Here is a 16,880-nt window from a genome sequence, read left to right as displayed (position 1 = left end):
ATCCTTAAATCATTGTACAGAGCTGCAGATGATATGAAAACTACTTTCGATTTCGCACCGCATATTATGTCCAACTTATATACCTACTAAATAGATTTTTTTTCTCTTAAAAAAAAAAGTAAGCATTTTTTTTTTATATGTAAAGGTAGTAGTAAGTATGACCATAGACTATATATAGTCTATGGTATGACAGAACTTATTTAAATTACCAATACAATTGTAAAAAAAAAAAAAAAAAATGACAAAAATCTAAAACTATTTGCACAAATGTGTTAAAAATATGGTAAATAGTAATTTCCCCTACTAAATAACCTCCCGTGTTTGTTACTATTAATAGTGAATAGTTATAAAAGTTGTATTTTTATGAAAAAACTGCTTGCATCAGTGATTTAAAAAATGAGATTTTTCGCGTTTAGAAAAGAAAAAGGAGCGTTGCATCAGAACTTTGAATGGTCTAAAATATTATGATGTCGGATTTTCACTATCTTTTCTTTTTTGCGAGATCTAAATGGGACGGACAGACAGACCACTCAAAACCTAAGTGTCTTTTCCCCTTTCGGGGGCCGCTAATAACACGCCGTCAGGCCCTAAAAAGATCAATGGCACAAGGGAATTAACTGTAAGAGATATCTATTTACAAATATGAACAACATCACTTCCGCCATTTTTTTTTTTGTAAACAAAAGGGGAGTAAACTCTGGAATGTATTTTTTGAGTAATGTTTACAAAACGTTTAGACGTGGCCTTGTCGATCTAGATGATTAGTAGATGTAATAGACAGTAGCAATCTAACTTTTTAGTCTTTACTCTTTAGACATTATCTAGATCTAGAATAATGTAGTTCAAGATCTATTCTACATTAGTACATATCTTACTTACTTACTTAGTTACTAGTCTACTCTAGTAGATTCAAGATTCTATTCTAACTACTAAACTTAAGTAAACTAGAACTAAGAATAGATCTATTCTAAGACTCTAACTCTAACTTACTAGTCTAAGTGCTTTAGTTTATTATTGTTTGATCCTGGTTTATGGAAATTTGCGTATTAGACTTATTAGTTAACACAAGTCACAAGGACTCATTTCTCATATGACATATGAAGTAAAAAAGACAACACAACAGATACTTGAGATGCATACACATAAATAGAACAGACTCAACATAAACTGATAAAGAGTCAGGCATATGATAATACATAAAAAAAACTGTCTTTGATGAAACTATAAAAAAAATCAAACAAAGCGTTAGGGTTTATGAAAAGAAATTTTTATAAATCAAATAAGAAATAAAACTAAAATGTTGGTTAACCTTGGTTAGGCCAATAAAGAATTTGCATCCTCTGTTTGGGACCCCTCAACTCAAGAAAACAAAGAAACTGGAACAGACACAAAATAGAGCAGTGAGATTCTTAACAAATGAATATTCACATTTGACTAGAGTAACACCTTTAGTAAAATCACTAAATTTAGAAAGCCTTCAGGATACAAGACTCAAAAGTAAAGTAGCAATTATACATAAAACACTGAACCATAATCTTCAAATACAAAAACAAAATCTATTAAAATACTCAGAAAGACACAAAGATAAAGGCACATTCCTTGTTCCATATGCTAAGACAAATTTGTACAAATGCTCCTTCTTCCCTAGTGCTATAAGAGTATGAAACTGGTTGCCTGAGCCAGCCAGGAAAACCAGTGACTTGGCAGAATTTAAGTCATTGGTTAACATGCATGACATGTAGGACATAATCATCTTTTTTGAAGTAACGTCTGTATAATATTTAAGATAAGATACAATCTAGATCTACTAATCTACTTTTATTTTTATATTTCTAGAAAATCTATTCATAGATCTAGCTGAGATGATAAGCCTAGCTAGATCTAACCACATTAAAATCAGTTGCAGTGAACGAAAGGTCAAGACTCATTGGGTTGAGTCAATGTCTGGACACTTTCACTTTATTTTTCACCAGACCAAAGTAACCAGCAGATATAATCTAGACTAGATTGACTACTCAGAAGTGATATTGTTCTTCTGTTTTTTTAACAAAGCCAAAGTTCAACAAATAGTTTTCACACATACCTAACATTTTTCCAAAGTGAACTGAATCATCTAGTGGCATTCTAGCTGATATCTTTTTATTTATTTTTTTTTAGAATTCAAGATTTCAAACAGGTCCTTGTTTGAAAAGTTCAAAGGCTTCTGAAGAAATTGGGACAAACAGTTGACGCCTCTTTCACTCCAGACGAAATTTGTTATTTTTGTCAATGTTGCTATGAGCGCCATCGAGATTGATTTCAATCTGAGGATTCAATAGTTGGGATAGTGACAAAATTTATATTCATCTACCACATCATGATCATATTGGGTGATTATTTCTTGAACTATCATGTCCAAGGAAGAATAAATCTCAATCCGTAGCTCTTTCTTGTGTGTTTATACAGAATCTTCACCTTTTTCGCTTGGCTTCTTTTTATTGTGGCTAATAGGTCTTTGATATTTTGCACTAATCCTCAGATACTTTTGCTGAAGGTAATAATGGCTTCAGCGTTGCCCTTACAACTAGTAGTTATCAATGTTTTTAATGTTTTCTATTAACGTGTGCAGTCTCGAATTGACGATCATTGTTTTTGAAGTTAGACTTACCCGTCGTTTATTTCAGTAAATACAGGAGCCAAGAATCCAAAATAGGGAAAAAAACTAAGACTGCATGGCAACTAACAATCCGCCTACTTAAGAGATTTTGTCTTTACAATTCTTCTTCAACTCATTCATGATGCCCATTGAGGGCCAGATTCTGCTTTGAGAGAAAGGAATGATAACCAAGATTCTTTTCATTATCAGATTTTTACCTTGAGGACCCTTTGATCACTGCCGTAAACTTTGGGGCAGCTACCACCTTCTACCTAACGCGTCCACAGGTGGCGGATAGGGGAAAGACCCTTAGATATAAGGGTTAGCTGTGAATAGAAAATAAACAGCCAACTAGTTTGCAGTCATGGAGGATGAGGTGAAGTATTCCAGTGGTTAGAATATTTACTAAAAAAATCTCAGAAATCCATGGAAATGATTGCAAAAAGTGAGTATAGGGCGCTCTAACTCTAAACTCAGGTAGATGAAACTCGTAAGCTAGGGATAGCAGTTCATCTAGGAGAGAAAACTCTGAAAATAAACACCTGCTGCCTTGCAGATGATCTTGGATTATCAAAGGCTATAGGAGCACACCCAGAAAGAAAAGCAGGCTGAAGTCGGAGTCAATGGGCCTCCTGGTGCATAACACATTGACACGCAACCTCATCTATGTTGGAGTTCAGTAACGATTCTAATAGATGTGGCGTCCTGCCTGTGGAATCCCGCCGTTCAGGTTGGGTGCTGGGCTCTCCTCCTCGAAGGAGCCCACACAAGCGAGCTGGTGGTTCTTCTATCTCTGCCTGTGGAGCTAGGAGCAGGGACAACAAAGTAAAAAAAAAAAATGTATACTACTGGCCAACACTCCAAGACCAAAAGTCTAAAAATCTTACAATGGAACGCAGAGGGCATCCAAAAGAAAAAAGAAGCTCTAAAAATATTTCTGCATGAGAAAGAAATTGATGTAGCTTGCATCCAAGAAACTCATTTGAACAGTAATCTATGTTTCTCCATTAGTGGCTACACCTGTATCAGACAAGATAGAGAAATCAGACCCAAAGGAGGAATCCTCACCCTCATTAAAAATGACATCCCTACTACAGACATAACTCTGCCCAACTCCTCAGAATCAGAAATAATGGGAACTAAGCTAATTCTCCCAGATGGAAATATTAATCTATTTAACTTCTACTTCCCACCAGACAAGGAAATAGAGATTAACCACATACAAATACCTGACTAAGAAGAATGTCTAATCTTAGGAAATATGAATAGTCACTCTCAGAGCTGGGGATACCCAGACCTAAATGCCAGGGGAGAAGAAATTGAAGAATGGCAAGCAGAGAACAGACTTATCTTGCTTAATAAACCTGAGGATAAGCCAACCTTTTTCTCAAGAGCCTGGCTAACATCAACCACTCCAGATCTAGCCTTTGCAACTGACAGCATATCCAAAAAGTGCACTAGAGAAGTTGCAGACCAGCTAGCCACCAGTGACCACAGACCCATATTGATCAGTATCGATACCTCCTTCAAAATATCAGAAAACGCCACCATCCCCTGATGGAACTACAAAAAAGCCAACTGGCATCTATTCTCAAAGCTCACAGACCTATATACCACTTCAATAAACTGACAGGAGCAATCAAAACAACACCCTTAAGAGCTATGGAGGAAACCGCTGCCCTGATCTCTCAGGATGAAAGAAGAGAAATAAAATCCTTTCCCAATTCACTAAATTGGAAACCTTGGAGAGGCACCCACTCAGAACTAAAATCCACAAAACTTGCACAAAAAACCGTCTCAAAAGGACCAATTTCATACAGGAATCTCTAAACCTAAAAAAGAAACATCAACTTGAAAAAATAACTCTGGAATCCTCGATAAACTATAATGAATCTCCACCCTGGGACGAAAGCCCTTTTCCTACTATAAGGCACCATATTGAAAACATAAAAAGAAAATCTGACTACAGACCAACAGAGCTCAAGGAAATAGTGAACTGTTTTCTACAAACCAATTATCCTAGCAGTCAGTGGATCAGAGTTTACACGGATGGCTCATCCCATAAAGCCACCACAAATGGAGGAGCTGGAATACTCATTGAATGGCCAGATGGAGGAAAACTAGAAAAATCCATTGCAACTGGAGAGTTCTCTGACAGCTACAGAGCAGAAAGGGAAGCACTAGCACTAGCTGCTACCATGCTAGCAAATCATCCAAGTTCCCCACACAGTCAGATTGTCTTTCTAACCGATGCGAAAACAACCCTCCAAATCTTGCAAAACTTGGATTCCTCTTATATTAAAAACCTCAGAACAGCACTTACAAAGCTCAACAATAACAGCAAAAAAAAATGTTATTCAATGGATACCAGCTCATATACAAATAGAGGGAAATGAGAAGGCTGACACACTCGCCAAGAGTGGTAGAACTAACTCATAATAAACTCTGCACTCTATCCAGAAGAATTGAAGAAATTAATTGTAAATAAAATAAATGAGAAATGGACGAGCTCTCATCCAAATCACAAGAAAGATACTATAAGCTATCCAGACAAGATCAACGTCTTATCTTTCAACTCAGGACCGGACACAACAGAATGCGACATCACATGTACCGGAAGCTCAAAATTGGAACCAGTGAAATCTGCCCATGTGGAGTATCACCAGAGAATGCCGACCACGTCCTCCAAAACTGCTCTCTTTACCAAGAGGCCTGTATAAGACATTGGTCCCAAAACACCCCACTAGAAAGAAAACTATATGGAGAGCTCCCTGATTTGGAAACCACTGCACAGTTCATCTCATATATTGGTCTAGTCATCTGAACGCTCCAACATAACAATGAGAATGAAGAAGAAGAAGAAAACTGCCGTAAACCATTTTAACCAGAGAAGACAATTTCTTCATCTAAGCTAGTACTATAAGCACCAATCTTGAGCAGCGCCCATAATATTAATAGAGTGGTAAAATAAATAATTTTTAAAAAATCAAATACAGTAGTTAATGTTTGTTTATGTATGTACAATGTGTGCAGTTTTTTCTGCAAAATTTTTGCTCAGTTTGATGCCCCTCATCACTTGATGCCCCATGCGGCCCGCACCACCCGCACATGGCTAGCTACGCCACTGGTATAACCAGTTGCATATTGTATGTTTTCATTTGTTCAATTAATTCAGCTTATTTATAAAATAATTTTAATGCTTCTGTAATATTCTTGTATTATTTTTAAAACTTTTAAGTGATGCTTAATTTGCATTATTTTTATTTATGCTGACATGGAAATTATCCTCTTATCTTCTAATTACAGCTGTTATGTCAAAAGAGAAGATAATTATGTCAAACAAGTATCCATATATGTAATTCTATTCATGCATGTTAACCAGTGACTTAAAATCTGCCAAGTCGCTGGTTTTCCTAGGCTAATTCAGGCAATTTGTTCCATGCTCTAATAGCACTAGGGAAAAGAAGCACTTGTAGAAGTTTGTCCTAGAATAAGGAATAGGAAATATGCCTTTTTCTTTGTGTCTTTCTGAGTATTTTATTAGGTTTTGTTTTTGAATTTGTTTTCTGTATTAGTGCTATTTTACTTTTTAGTCTTCTGTCCTGAAGTGTTTCTAAATTTAGTGATTTTACTAATTGTGTAATAAATCAAATGTAAATATTCATTTGTTATAAATCTCACAGCTCTATTTTTCCAGTTTCCTAATGTTTTCTTGAGTTAAAGGGTCCCAAACATTCATCTTGACTGTGTCATTTTTTTTTTACTAAAGAAGTTCTATTCTATCATAATTATTGATCTGTTTGATCATATGTTGTTTTTTTTTGTATGACTTTGATAGGTTGCAGAATAAAGTTCTCTGTTACAACAAGACTTTCAAGAAAACAAACTAAGGCCAAAGTACATATTTGCTATCTGTAAGAACAAATTTGTTCAAAGATAAGTTATCTATTAAATGGGTGGGATTCGACCCTCAGGGCTTAATGTTAACAAGCCAGTTGTGTTTGGACTCCTGGTTGCAGGTCTTGTACTATTTTTGGTTTACAGGTGAGACTTAGTTTGTGCATTCCTTAAGAAATGAAGATTATTATTTCCTTGTTCCTTATTTTCTTGTTTGAACTCTGAATTGCCAGGAAGATCATCAGGATGGTCATACAAACATAGGATTAAAATTCCTAACCTTGATTTCTACAGATTGTAAATAGATAAGTAAATTGATACAAATAGACATTACAATAACAAATGTATTTAATAATTTTCTTTATTGATTTTATCTGAAAGAAATTTTTTGGCATCACCAATGGGAGATAAAGTAACAAAAGAAGCGACAGTATTGAAGCCTGTGCCGTCACTTGATGAAACTGAACTACAAACAAAAGTTGATGAAAATATGGAAGTTACAGTTGGAGATAAAGTAAGTTCAGAGAGTGGGGAAACAAAGGTTATCAGTTTTTTATTTGAAGTAAAAGTAACCTAAATAGCAACAATTTTGAGATGCTCTTCATATTTTTGTACAATCTACTGATAGCCTTTTATTTCAAAATATAGACTTAAAACATAAACGCAATTTAACATTGGTCTAGATTCTGGCAGTAATTTATGAAAAATAGTATAATAATAAAAACGATAAACCTTTTTTGCTATAATCGTGATATTTATTATAAAAGTTCTGAATGACAATCATATTTATAGTTTATATTCTGTTAAATGAAAGAAGAACCAATTTGGATTTGATTATTTTGCTTTAACATAAGAATGTAACTATAAAAGAAAGGGTAGTTTAAAACTATTAAGCTATCGATAATTTCATAAAGCTGTATCCAGGCTTCTTTATACAATACTGCAGTAATCTTCCTAAAGCAAGAAAAGAAATGACTAAACTATTAATTACCAAATGGAAAAATACATAGCATTTAAAAGAGCATGCATGACATCTAGATCTACATTCAGAGAAAAAGTACAAGGAATAAAAATCAACATATCTTTGATTGTTTTATCATATATTTGTATTTAAATATAATTTGTAATGTAATTATACATTTAATTTGTAAATAAGTTTCAATATGCTTTTTTTTTTGTTATGCATAGACTGTCAAAGTGTATGTTCAACAAGTCATTAAGAAATCAAATCAGTTCAAGCTGGATGTTCTCTTCCTCCATGGCAATGCATTCAGCTCCAAGAACTGGACAGATCTTAAAACAACAGATCATGTCGCCAATTGGGGATATAGAGCCATAGCCATAGATCTACCAGGTTCTGAGTTTATCTTATATGTATTTATAATCTTTGACTTATACAAAAGTGTTTTAAGGTGTCCTTTTTTGAAAACTATTGCTTAGTACTTTTCTTTGTTAAATACTTCATACTATCCATTTAATACTCCTGGTTAAATGTTTCTTTTTGAGCGAAGTGCATCATTCTTTTGTAAGATAACATTAACCTAATCCAGCTTTTAAAATCAAATTCTCTGTATCTTTAGCAGGGTTCATTTTTTTATAACAAAAACCTAATCAAGCTTCTAAAAATCAACTTCCTGTTTCCTTTGTATCTATTTATGCAACTTAGATTATTATTTTTAAAATATATTGCTACTGAACAAAGTGGTCAGAATAAACTATTGTTAAAAAAATCAATATTTGTGTACAATACAAGGTGGCCCAAAAGTAGGTTTATGGTAAACACATAGACTATTTTTAATTTATTTGAAAATTGACACAAGAACAGCTGGAAATTCGTTATACCTCTTAATCATAAACATAAACAATTTAATCTCTCAGATGCTCAAAATATCCTCTTTCAACAATGCAACATTATTCAAATCTCTAAGCAATTAATTTCAACCACATGAAAGGTAGTAACAGTAAACCTACATTCGGTCCACTCTGTATATTGGACATAGCAGTAGGCCATTTTTCTGACCTGGTTAACTATTGGCCACAGAAATTGGTGAGCTGGATACATTGTTTGTTTAATGTTTTAAAATGTTTTACATGTTTCGGATGTTCCTTCATAGTTGAAGATACTTTACTTCCTAGTCCAAACCTCCCGCAGGACGATGGGGGATGGGAGCGGGCAGGGTTTGAACCCAGGACCATCGATAAATCTAAATGACAGTCCGGCGTGCAAACCGCTCGACCAGACAACCATTTACTAATTCTCTAAAACCATTTATGGATGTCAATTGATCCTTTAGCTGCTAAATACTATTAGTAGTAATTCCTGTGCAGTCAGCCTATCTCTTTGAAAAGATATGTAAATTAAATATATGATGATTACCATAGTATTTATATCATCTATGTGTATTATTATGATGTGCAGGGAAAGGCAGAAGCTCCAGTGTTGAGGTAGAACCTGACAAATTCCTTGAAGCCTTCATTAGCAAACTTCAAATGACAAACATTGTAATCATAGCTCCTTCAATGAGTGGAAGGTATGCACTGCCATATTTATTTAATGAGCCAACCAAGGTCTCGGAAACTGTCAAGGGGTTTGTAGCAGTGGCACCTGTTGAGACAGAAACCTATGAAAGCAAATATTCAGCTAGCCAGGTTTGTCTTTAAAAAAATATTTTAAAATTTGTTCTATTATTGATAGATTGATATTAAAAATACCAATGTATAAATATTTTTGGAATATTGTGAGTGATTTTCACTAAATTATATATATCTAATATATATTAGGGGTGCACCAGATAACATTTTTTGTAGTTCTGCTGGAGCAGAATATATACCTACTATTTCTATATAATATATATATATATATATTGATAAGCTATTGGATGGCTGCCTGGTCCTGCGGTTTGTGCGCTGGACTGTCGTTCGGATTTATCGACGGTTGAGGGTTCAAACCCTGCCCGCTCCCATCCCCCGTCGTCCTGCGGGAGGTTTGGACTAGGAAGTAAACTATCTTCAATTCTGAAGGAACATCCGAAACATGTAAAACATTTTACAAAAACATTTTATTGCTTTGCTGGCATTTACATCATTTCACTGACCCTCATCACAGCTAACACATACAGTTCTTTTGTGTTTGTTTCTTACTAGTCTAATAGTTTAAATAAGTTTAATTTTTATCAGTTATAATAATCTTAAAGTAAAACTGAAATTAATGTAATCTAGGTTAAGTGATGCATATTTATTTATTTTTTGAAAAATATAAGCATAGTTTTCCACTGCATATTTAATCATTAGGAGAGCAACATCTTGCATCTCCATGACATTGATGCTTACTTATTCTCATTTCCATTTTCTTTGATGACTTTTCATGAGCTTCAAGTCTGCAGGTTTACTTTTTTTTTTTCAATGCCAGCTTTTTCTAATTCAAGCAGAATTTTCAACTCTTTTTTTTTCCCCCACTTTTTAGATTCCAACTTTAATTGTTTATGGCAGCAATGATAAAGCAATTTCAACATTCCTACCAAATCTGGAGAAACTTCCCAAGCATACAACAGCTGAAATCAAAGACGCTGGACATGCCTGCTACTTGAATAAGCCAGAGGAATTTCATAAAATATTGTACAACTTTTTATTAGAAGTATCTTCTTAACTGGCAGAGCAAAGTTTGTTTTATCACTTGATGTTTGATGCACAATGTGCTGTTCCAAATGTATGATATTTTGCCCTAATGTTAGATGGTGTTTTAAAACTGATATACAAATGTATTGAACAAATATGATTAGACAAATTTCTATTTTGTGGTGAGTTGTGTGTTGAACATCTTGACTTTTTGTAAACAATATTATTTACTCAGAACTGATAATAGAAGACAGGAGAGCTACAGGTGATCCACTTTTAAGGTATACTGATGTATGCAAGTGCGACATGAAACTCTTCAGAATCTTGAGTAAAACAGTGTAACATAGACTATGTCATACTACATAATTTAGTTTTTTCACTGTTTCTGCCATAATTTAATTTTTGTAAAAGTCAAATTCATTTGTTTATCTTAATTGTTAACATCAATTAATACTTACAGAAATAAAAAAATATCATAACTATGAATATTATATACCTTAACATTTCTAAGCAAACAAAAAGGAACAATGAAAAATCTAGTTTTAGAGTGAATTTGTTTTGCTATGATTATTAAGATGATTTATATCTTGTTTGAGGGCATTATTGTATAATGGAATTTATTTAATAGTAAAATCAGTTATTGTTCTTGCCATTTATTTGTTTTCTCATATAGAAATTATTTTTCTAGTGATTAAATCTACTGATACATGTATCTGTAATATTGGGTTATAAATACAGGGTTTGTAACCATTTGCTGTGTTACTTTTTTTCCTCATTATTTATCAGGCCAGACAAAATCAATGCATTGTAATCATCCTGCCTGCATAGGTTATCAACAAGCTTCAACTAGGCATCTCGGTTCTGGGCAAGTCATTACAACTGTCTTCCCATCTGCTTCCAAATCTCAGTGCTATGTTTTTCTAGGCCATCTTATCTTCTTCTTTCTTTGGGGGTTCCTGGGAAAGTTTTGTGAAGGCTGTGGCTTTTCCGATGCCAGCATCTCTGAAGGATCTTCTTCAATAGGCTGCTGCTTAGTTCTGTGCCACAGTTTTTCATTTTGTGATCTAGTCTGGCCAGGGGATCTTAAGGATCGTGGTTTATAAGCTTACATTATATTGTGCTTTAACATGTAGCAAAAGATTTACTCTTTACATTGTGGTATTTTGTTGTTGAGCGTCTTATTTACTACTAAATGATGGGATAACATTGAGTTTCATTTTGTATTTCTTTATTCATGTTAGTTAATTGGATTGATAATAGGACATTGTTGGAAAAAAAAGTGAATGAAATGAACAGAGTGTATTATTTTGTTTACAATAATAACTGTTTCAATCTGTTTTACCAAAAGCAAGATTTTGTATTTTAACTATAACACTAAAATTGTGTCCATAGCATGAACAAATGCATCAGTGACAACCGGCCTGGATGTTTTCTTCTCCATTATACTGTGTTATTCTTTTATCTTCTCCTGAAAGCATGCTTTCCCTACAGTATTCATCATTTGTTAGTTATAAATAGGATAGGTTTTAATAAAAAAAAAAGATATGTAAGGCTGATAGATAGAGATGATTTTTTTGTTTCACTAAAGGATGAAATTTATTATGTAGTTAAAAGATCACCAAATCACAAAATGATTGGATTTCTTTTCGTTGACACTTTTTAAATAAAATACCTTGAAAGATTTGCTAAATACAAGTTTAGACATTTTTTTCCTGCACCTTGGTTGTCCACTTTTTACAAAGCTTGTATCCACCCACTCTGTCTGTCTGTCTGGTCAAAAGCTTTTACATATTTTTTCTGCCACATCCATTTTCGGAATAAGTTGAAACTGCACAATTATTCATTAGCATAGACAAGACATGAATCAATAAAAAAAAGTTAGTCAGTCAATTAATTATTGGTAATTAATTATTTTGTTTGATACCAACAAAGGAAATTAATCCTTTAGTATTCACATATATGACTAAATATGTAGGGTTTGGTCCTCTTAGATAATAGATAATTGTAAATGTCATTTCTCCCACATCCCTTCTTGGATCAAGTTGAAACTGTAAACAATTATTTATTGTACCTAACAAAACATGAATTAATAAAAAAAAATATCTAACTATTAATTAATTATTGGTATTAACTATTTTGTTTGATATCAAATTAATTAAGGAAATAACTTCTACATATTGAGGAGATATAGTAAGTGTGGAGTTCTCCTTTAGATAAGCTTTTTTTTTTTAAAGGATTTTTTCATGTTTGCTTGTTTCTCTTGTTTGTTATGGTATACTTTTAGATGACTTCTTTGCAGTCATTGTCCTTGTTCCCAGTCATGTTACTCTCTTGTTACCTGACAATGTGATATTTGTACATATTAATACTGCTGTGGATTTCTCTTGTCACCAATCATGATAGTTTGTTTTTTTTCACACATTTTTACAGTCTAAGCAGTCTTGTGTTTTTAGTGTGTCTGTGTGTGTGTGTCACATGGTATGACTTTTATTGAAATGAGCAGTCAGATGGTTTGAATGTAAACTGAAAATTGCCACACACCATATTTGGAATGCTGGTCTGGACGATCAATTTTTATTTTTCCAGAAAAATACTAACATGAGCACTCTTTTTAAAGTCTCATTTTTGTTACTTTCTCACTAAATTTTTTTACTTTATACTATTTCACTTTACCACTGAATGATGTCTGCTTCTATGTGACCTATCTCCTTTTACACTGTTATTGTCAAATTTTCTTGATCTTAATTTGGGTATTACATACCTACTAAAATAATGAAATATATTTCTACAGCTGATATAGTTTGTTCTATAACAGGTAGATTGATCTGATGCCAATTATTAACATGAGTATGAAGCAATCATCCTAATGATCCACCACACTTTACTTCTACTCAGAAGATGTCAGCACAGGATTGACTTTATTCACATCCAGAATAAAAATCCCAACCGCACAAAGATTTAACTAAAGACTCTCATTTTGAAGGCAAACTCTTATTGTCACATTGACTTCTTATCCAAAATGTAAAACCAGTATAATCACTTAAGCAAATCTTACTCAAAAACATGTCAATGTTTCACTAGTGAATAGACTTGTTTATATGGTCTAAATAGTTAAGAGAAGACATTTAAAAACATTTAATTTTAGAGATCTTATAAAAGAAAGATTCATCCTTTCACCAATCCATTTATTGATGACTGACATGTATAGTATTATGTTTAGTGTATTTTATAAGTAATAGAAATTGATTTTTGGTCAAAATCATTTGTTCAAATTCATCCTGTCACTGATTCATGATTTAACTAGTTGCATTCAGATTATTATGGCAGGTATATGATTGATTTTTCTTTCAATGCTATTGAACAATCCTTTTCACCACTTGCAATAGTTCTTGTAAATGGTTTATTTATGAGTATCCAGTCCTTTCAATCATTTTATTTTCAATTCAGCATAAAAATTTACTTGTCTTTACCAAGGAAAAAATTTGTGTCTTTTGTGTAAACTTTGGCTACTGTCTTACAGTACATTACACATTGTAGTTAGCATTTTTCTCCACTGTAAGATGAATCCATGTCATCATTGTTTAAATACTTCATATTTATACCCTATTATTTCATTGGCTTTAATGATCATGACATTTTGAGGTAGCTTAAAGTTTCTCATGTTGGGACAAAATGTGCGCATTTAATTCACTTTAATTAATTATGCTAATTTTTTCTTACTTTCAATGCTTTCATTTCATTTGTTTTTTTTAAATAAAGTTTTGAAAGTATTTTAGATTTTTAATTTTGTTGTACATGTTTACTGATTGAATTTAAATATAATGCATATAATTTGTTATTCATCTCAATCTACCTGCAGCAATGTTTGTTTGTTCTATACAAAACTCACTTGTAAGTTTTATCAAGCCCGGAAGAACACAAGAATTGACTTGGCCTATTCTCAAACTAATATGATAGTAGAAAAGCAGGAAAAAAATGTTTAGCTTCTGTGAACTTAAAACTTATGATTTTTAAAGAATAACTGCATGCAGGATTTCACTGAGTCAGTATTTTTGTATCGAATGTCTAAAGACAAAGCAGTGAAAGCTCTCACAGAAAGAATACGAATATGTATGAATAAAAAATGAAGAGTGTATTGAGCATTCTAAAATTATGATGAAAATGTTGAGATGAAAGCCATATCAATCATCTTCCTAATCATATTTGTAAAGTCTTCTAAAAACAAATAGGATATGATGGTGAAAGATTTAAAGCTTTAAAGTACATAAAATATTGAATACAAATTATACAATTTTTTATTCAGTCTCAATAAAGAGAACTGCAATATTTAATCTTAGACATGTATTAAGGGAAGGAAATTGAATATTTCTGAAAGTATATGTCACGCCGTCTAGGAGAGAGAGCTTTGTATTGTCTCCACAATCATTTGACATATGTCAATTCGGAGATGCCTTTAAATCTATAACAAATCACTGCTAGGATACACTGAAGCAGCACAGAATTTAATTTGTTAAGTTTAATGCCTTTAAATTCAGTTCCATAAAACAAGTAATTCAAAATATAAATCACAAAGATAACTAAACGAGTTGAAATACTACACAGTAAATATACAGGTGATCAATAATCCCTTACGATATAAGCATAGCAATAATAATCCAATGCTGAATATTTAAAACAATGCATGGCCACTTCTAACAATTATTAACGACCGTGAATCATGACCAACAACTTACATTGAACAATGATAAGCGACCAACGAAGCAGGACGTTTTGGCGTGTGACATACTTAATTAATAGATAATGTCACATTGTTTAATGGACAATATTAAGACCCAATTATCACCCATACACTCGTATGATGTTACGTGGCATACAAATAATTACACAACAAACTGAAGTCCAAAATCTAATGGATACACCAGTAAACATTAATTTAACTGGGAAAACCTAAAAAATTAAGTCTCAATCTAGATCTATTTGTTTATGAGATATAGAATATAATTGATCTATATATATCTAGTCTAGTAGACCTAGAATCTAACTAGTGTTGATACGACCCAAATTATTTTTTTTAAATAAAAGGGGAGGGAATTATTCTGAGGCGGAAATAGTGTAAAGTTTGCATGGATAGTGTTCCCTTTATTATGGCTATTTACATTGCTTAATTATCTAGACTACAGTTGAGTAGATCTAAAATATTGACATTTCATATTTAGATTTATCATTTAGTGTAATGGCTTTCCAGATTTAACATTACCAACATCTCAAGAAAATACAAAGATGCAGGGCTATTGCAACGTTCTTAAGGTAGATCTAGATCTTTTAATTCTTTAGTCTCTTTGCTTTTACTTTTAGTTTCAGTTTTAGTCAAATTTAGAGTATTTATGCGTTTGTAAACACTTTGGCGCGATCTTTTGTTTTTTTATTTATAGTTCAGTAATGAAAAAAAAAGAAAGTACCCACAAAATCTTCAACTTTTAATCTATATTAATAAGTCTGTTGCAAGTCTATGCATTGCATTTTTCATATTGAAATTCATGTAGGCCTAAACTAAATGTAGGGTCGCCAACATTTGAAAACCCTTTTTCCCGAGGTGCAACAAATGTATACACTGAGAAGAATTTGTAAACACGTTAATTAAAATGTTTTTAAAATTAATTTTAAGATTCCTATCTAAAGTCATTTTTAACATTTACTCCAGCATCTATTCTTTCTTTTTATTTAGTCTGGAGTATAAATATGGTTGCCTAGGCCTAGAGTGCCTAGACTTGTAGTATTTTAGGTGATATCAATGCCCCCTCCCCCTTATAAAAATACATGTTCTTTTTTTTTTCTCTTTTTTTTTTTTTGGTTGATGCAGGAGATGTTTAATAATAAGATTCTGTTTTAAATATTTTGGTATTTTTATTAATTTGATTTCAAAGAAATAAAACAATAACAACACAATGTTTTTTTAAAAACATATTTACATTTATATATACAAATATACAGCCAATATTTACAATTGAACTTTACAATTTTACAAAAAACGTCTACATATTTATATACATATTTAGCCTTTCAGTATTTATTTAGCTGCAAAGGAAATGTTTGTTTTAAACATATTTACATTTAGATATTTACATATATAAATTTTTATACACATACTACACACACTAATACAGACATACAGCAGAGATGTTAACTCATTTTATACAACTAAAATTTGCATATTTACATAAAGGCATGGAAACCTTAGGCCCAATGTCAAGATCATTGATCTGGTCAACATAATTGACACACAAAAGAAAAATCTTCAAGTTCTTCACTTGTCAAATTTTTTGGCATGTGAGTGCATTCCAGATGAAGCCACCGATCACATATTTCACACAGGATCTAAATATTTCCACCTTTTTTTGCCACAACCTGAGCAAGTATCTTTTGTGGTTTGATTTATTACTTGGTCAGCGCCATCAACACACCAGCAGCCAGCTCTTTTTCCATCTCTCCCTTCTTAATAATGGATTTTCATCACTGTCTTCATCTATGTCTTTTGAAGTACTCGGTTTGTTCATTTTCTTAGCTTCTAGTTTCTTCCTTTATATTACTTGCTTGTGCATTTGTTTTTCTACTTTGTCCTTGTCCTTCACAACTTTGTTAGTTGCCTTTTCTTAGAGACATTTCATTTTTATCAATTGCCTCTATGGCAGCTTTAACAATTTCAGGCTTGTGGTGAATATATTTTCTTTTCTTT

At 32.5% G+C, this 16,880-nt stretch overlaps 2 protein-coding genes across 6 annotated transcripts in view; both read left to right on the top strand.

Moving 5' to 3' along the window:
* Positions 1–666: 666 nt before the first annotated feature.
* LOC106060496 (putative protein-lysine deacylase ABHD14B) lies at positions 667–13,917 on the top strand. Of its 4 annotated transcripts, none has more exons than XM_013218400.2 (6): positions 667–715; positions 6,474–6,679; positions 6,914–7,046; positions 7,721–7,886; positions 8,952–9,181; positions 9,996–13,917. In XM_013218400.2, exons 2-6 carry the CDS (start codon positions 6,588–6,590, stop codon positions 10,176–10,178), a joined length of 804 nt encoding a protein of 267 aa, XP_013073854.1. In that variant the 5' UTR covers positions 667–715; positions 6,474–6,587; the 3' UTR covers positions 10,179–13,917. The 4 variants fall into 4 exon arrangements, with proteins under 4 accessions (XP_013073854.1, XP_013073852.1, XP_055897096.1 ...); XM_013218398.2 differs by having other exon boundaries at positions 667–770; XM_056041121.1 differs by lacking the exons at positions 667–715; positions 6,474–6,679 and adding an exon at positions 716–770.
* Positions 13,918–15,307: 1,390 nt separating this feature from the next.
* Positions 15,308–16,880, top strand: part of LOC106067714 (influenza virus NS1A-binding protein homolog A-like) — a 125,897-nt gene continuing 124,324 nt past the window's right edge. Inside the window, exon 1 of one of the 2 annotated variants that reach the window (XM_056041937.1) lies at positions 15,308–15,454. The gene's annotated coding sequence lies outside the window, so the exon portion shown is untranslated. The remainder of the gene's footprint in view (positions 15,455–16,880) is intronic. The other variant, XM_056041940.1, reaches the window with a different exon arrangement.

The sequence above is a fragment of the Biomphalaria glabrata genome, chromosome 9 (assembly GCF_947242115.1).
Source record: "Biomphalaria glabrata chromosome 9, xgBioGlab47.1, whole genome shotgun sequence".
Lineage (NCBI taxonomy): Eukaryota > Metazoa > Mollusca > Gastropoda > Planorbidae > Biomphalaria > Biomphalaria glabrata.
This window is presented reverse-complemented; position numbering and strand designations above follow the sequence as displayed.

Excerpts from the sequence above, each read along its gene's own strand:
- LOC106060496 (XM_013218400.2), top strand. The coding sequence starts at position 6,588 with ATGGGTGGGATTCGACCCTCAGGGCTTAATGTTAACAAGCCAGTTGTG. Across the intron at positions 6,680-6,913 it reads GTACTATTTTTGGTTTACAG|AAATTTTTTGGCATCACCAA; the intron begins GTGAGACTTAGT and ends TTTATCTGAAAG. Across the intron at positions 9,182-9,995 it reads GCAAATATTCAGCTAGCCAG|ATTCCAACTTTAATTGTTTA; the intron begins GTTTGTCTTTAA and ends CCCACTTTTTAG.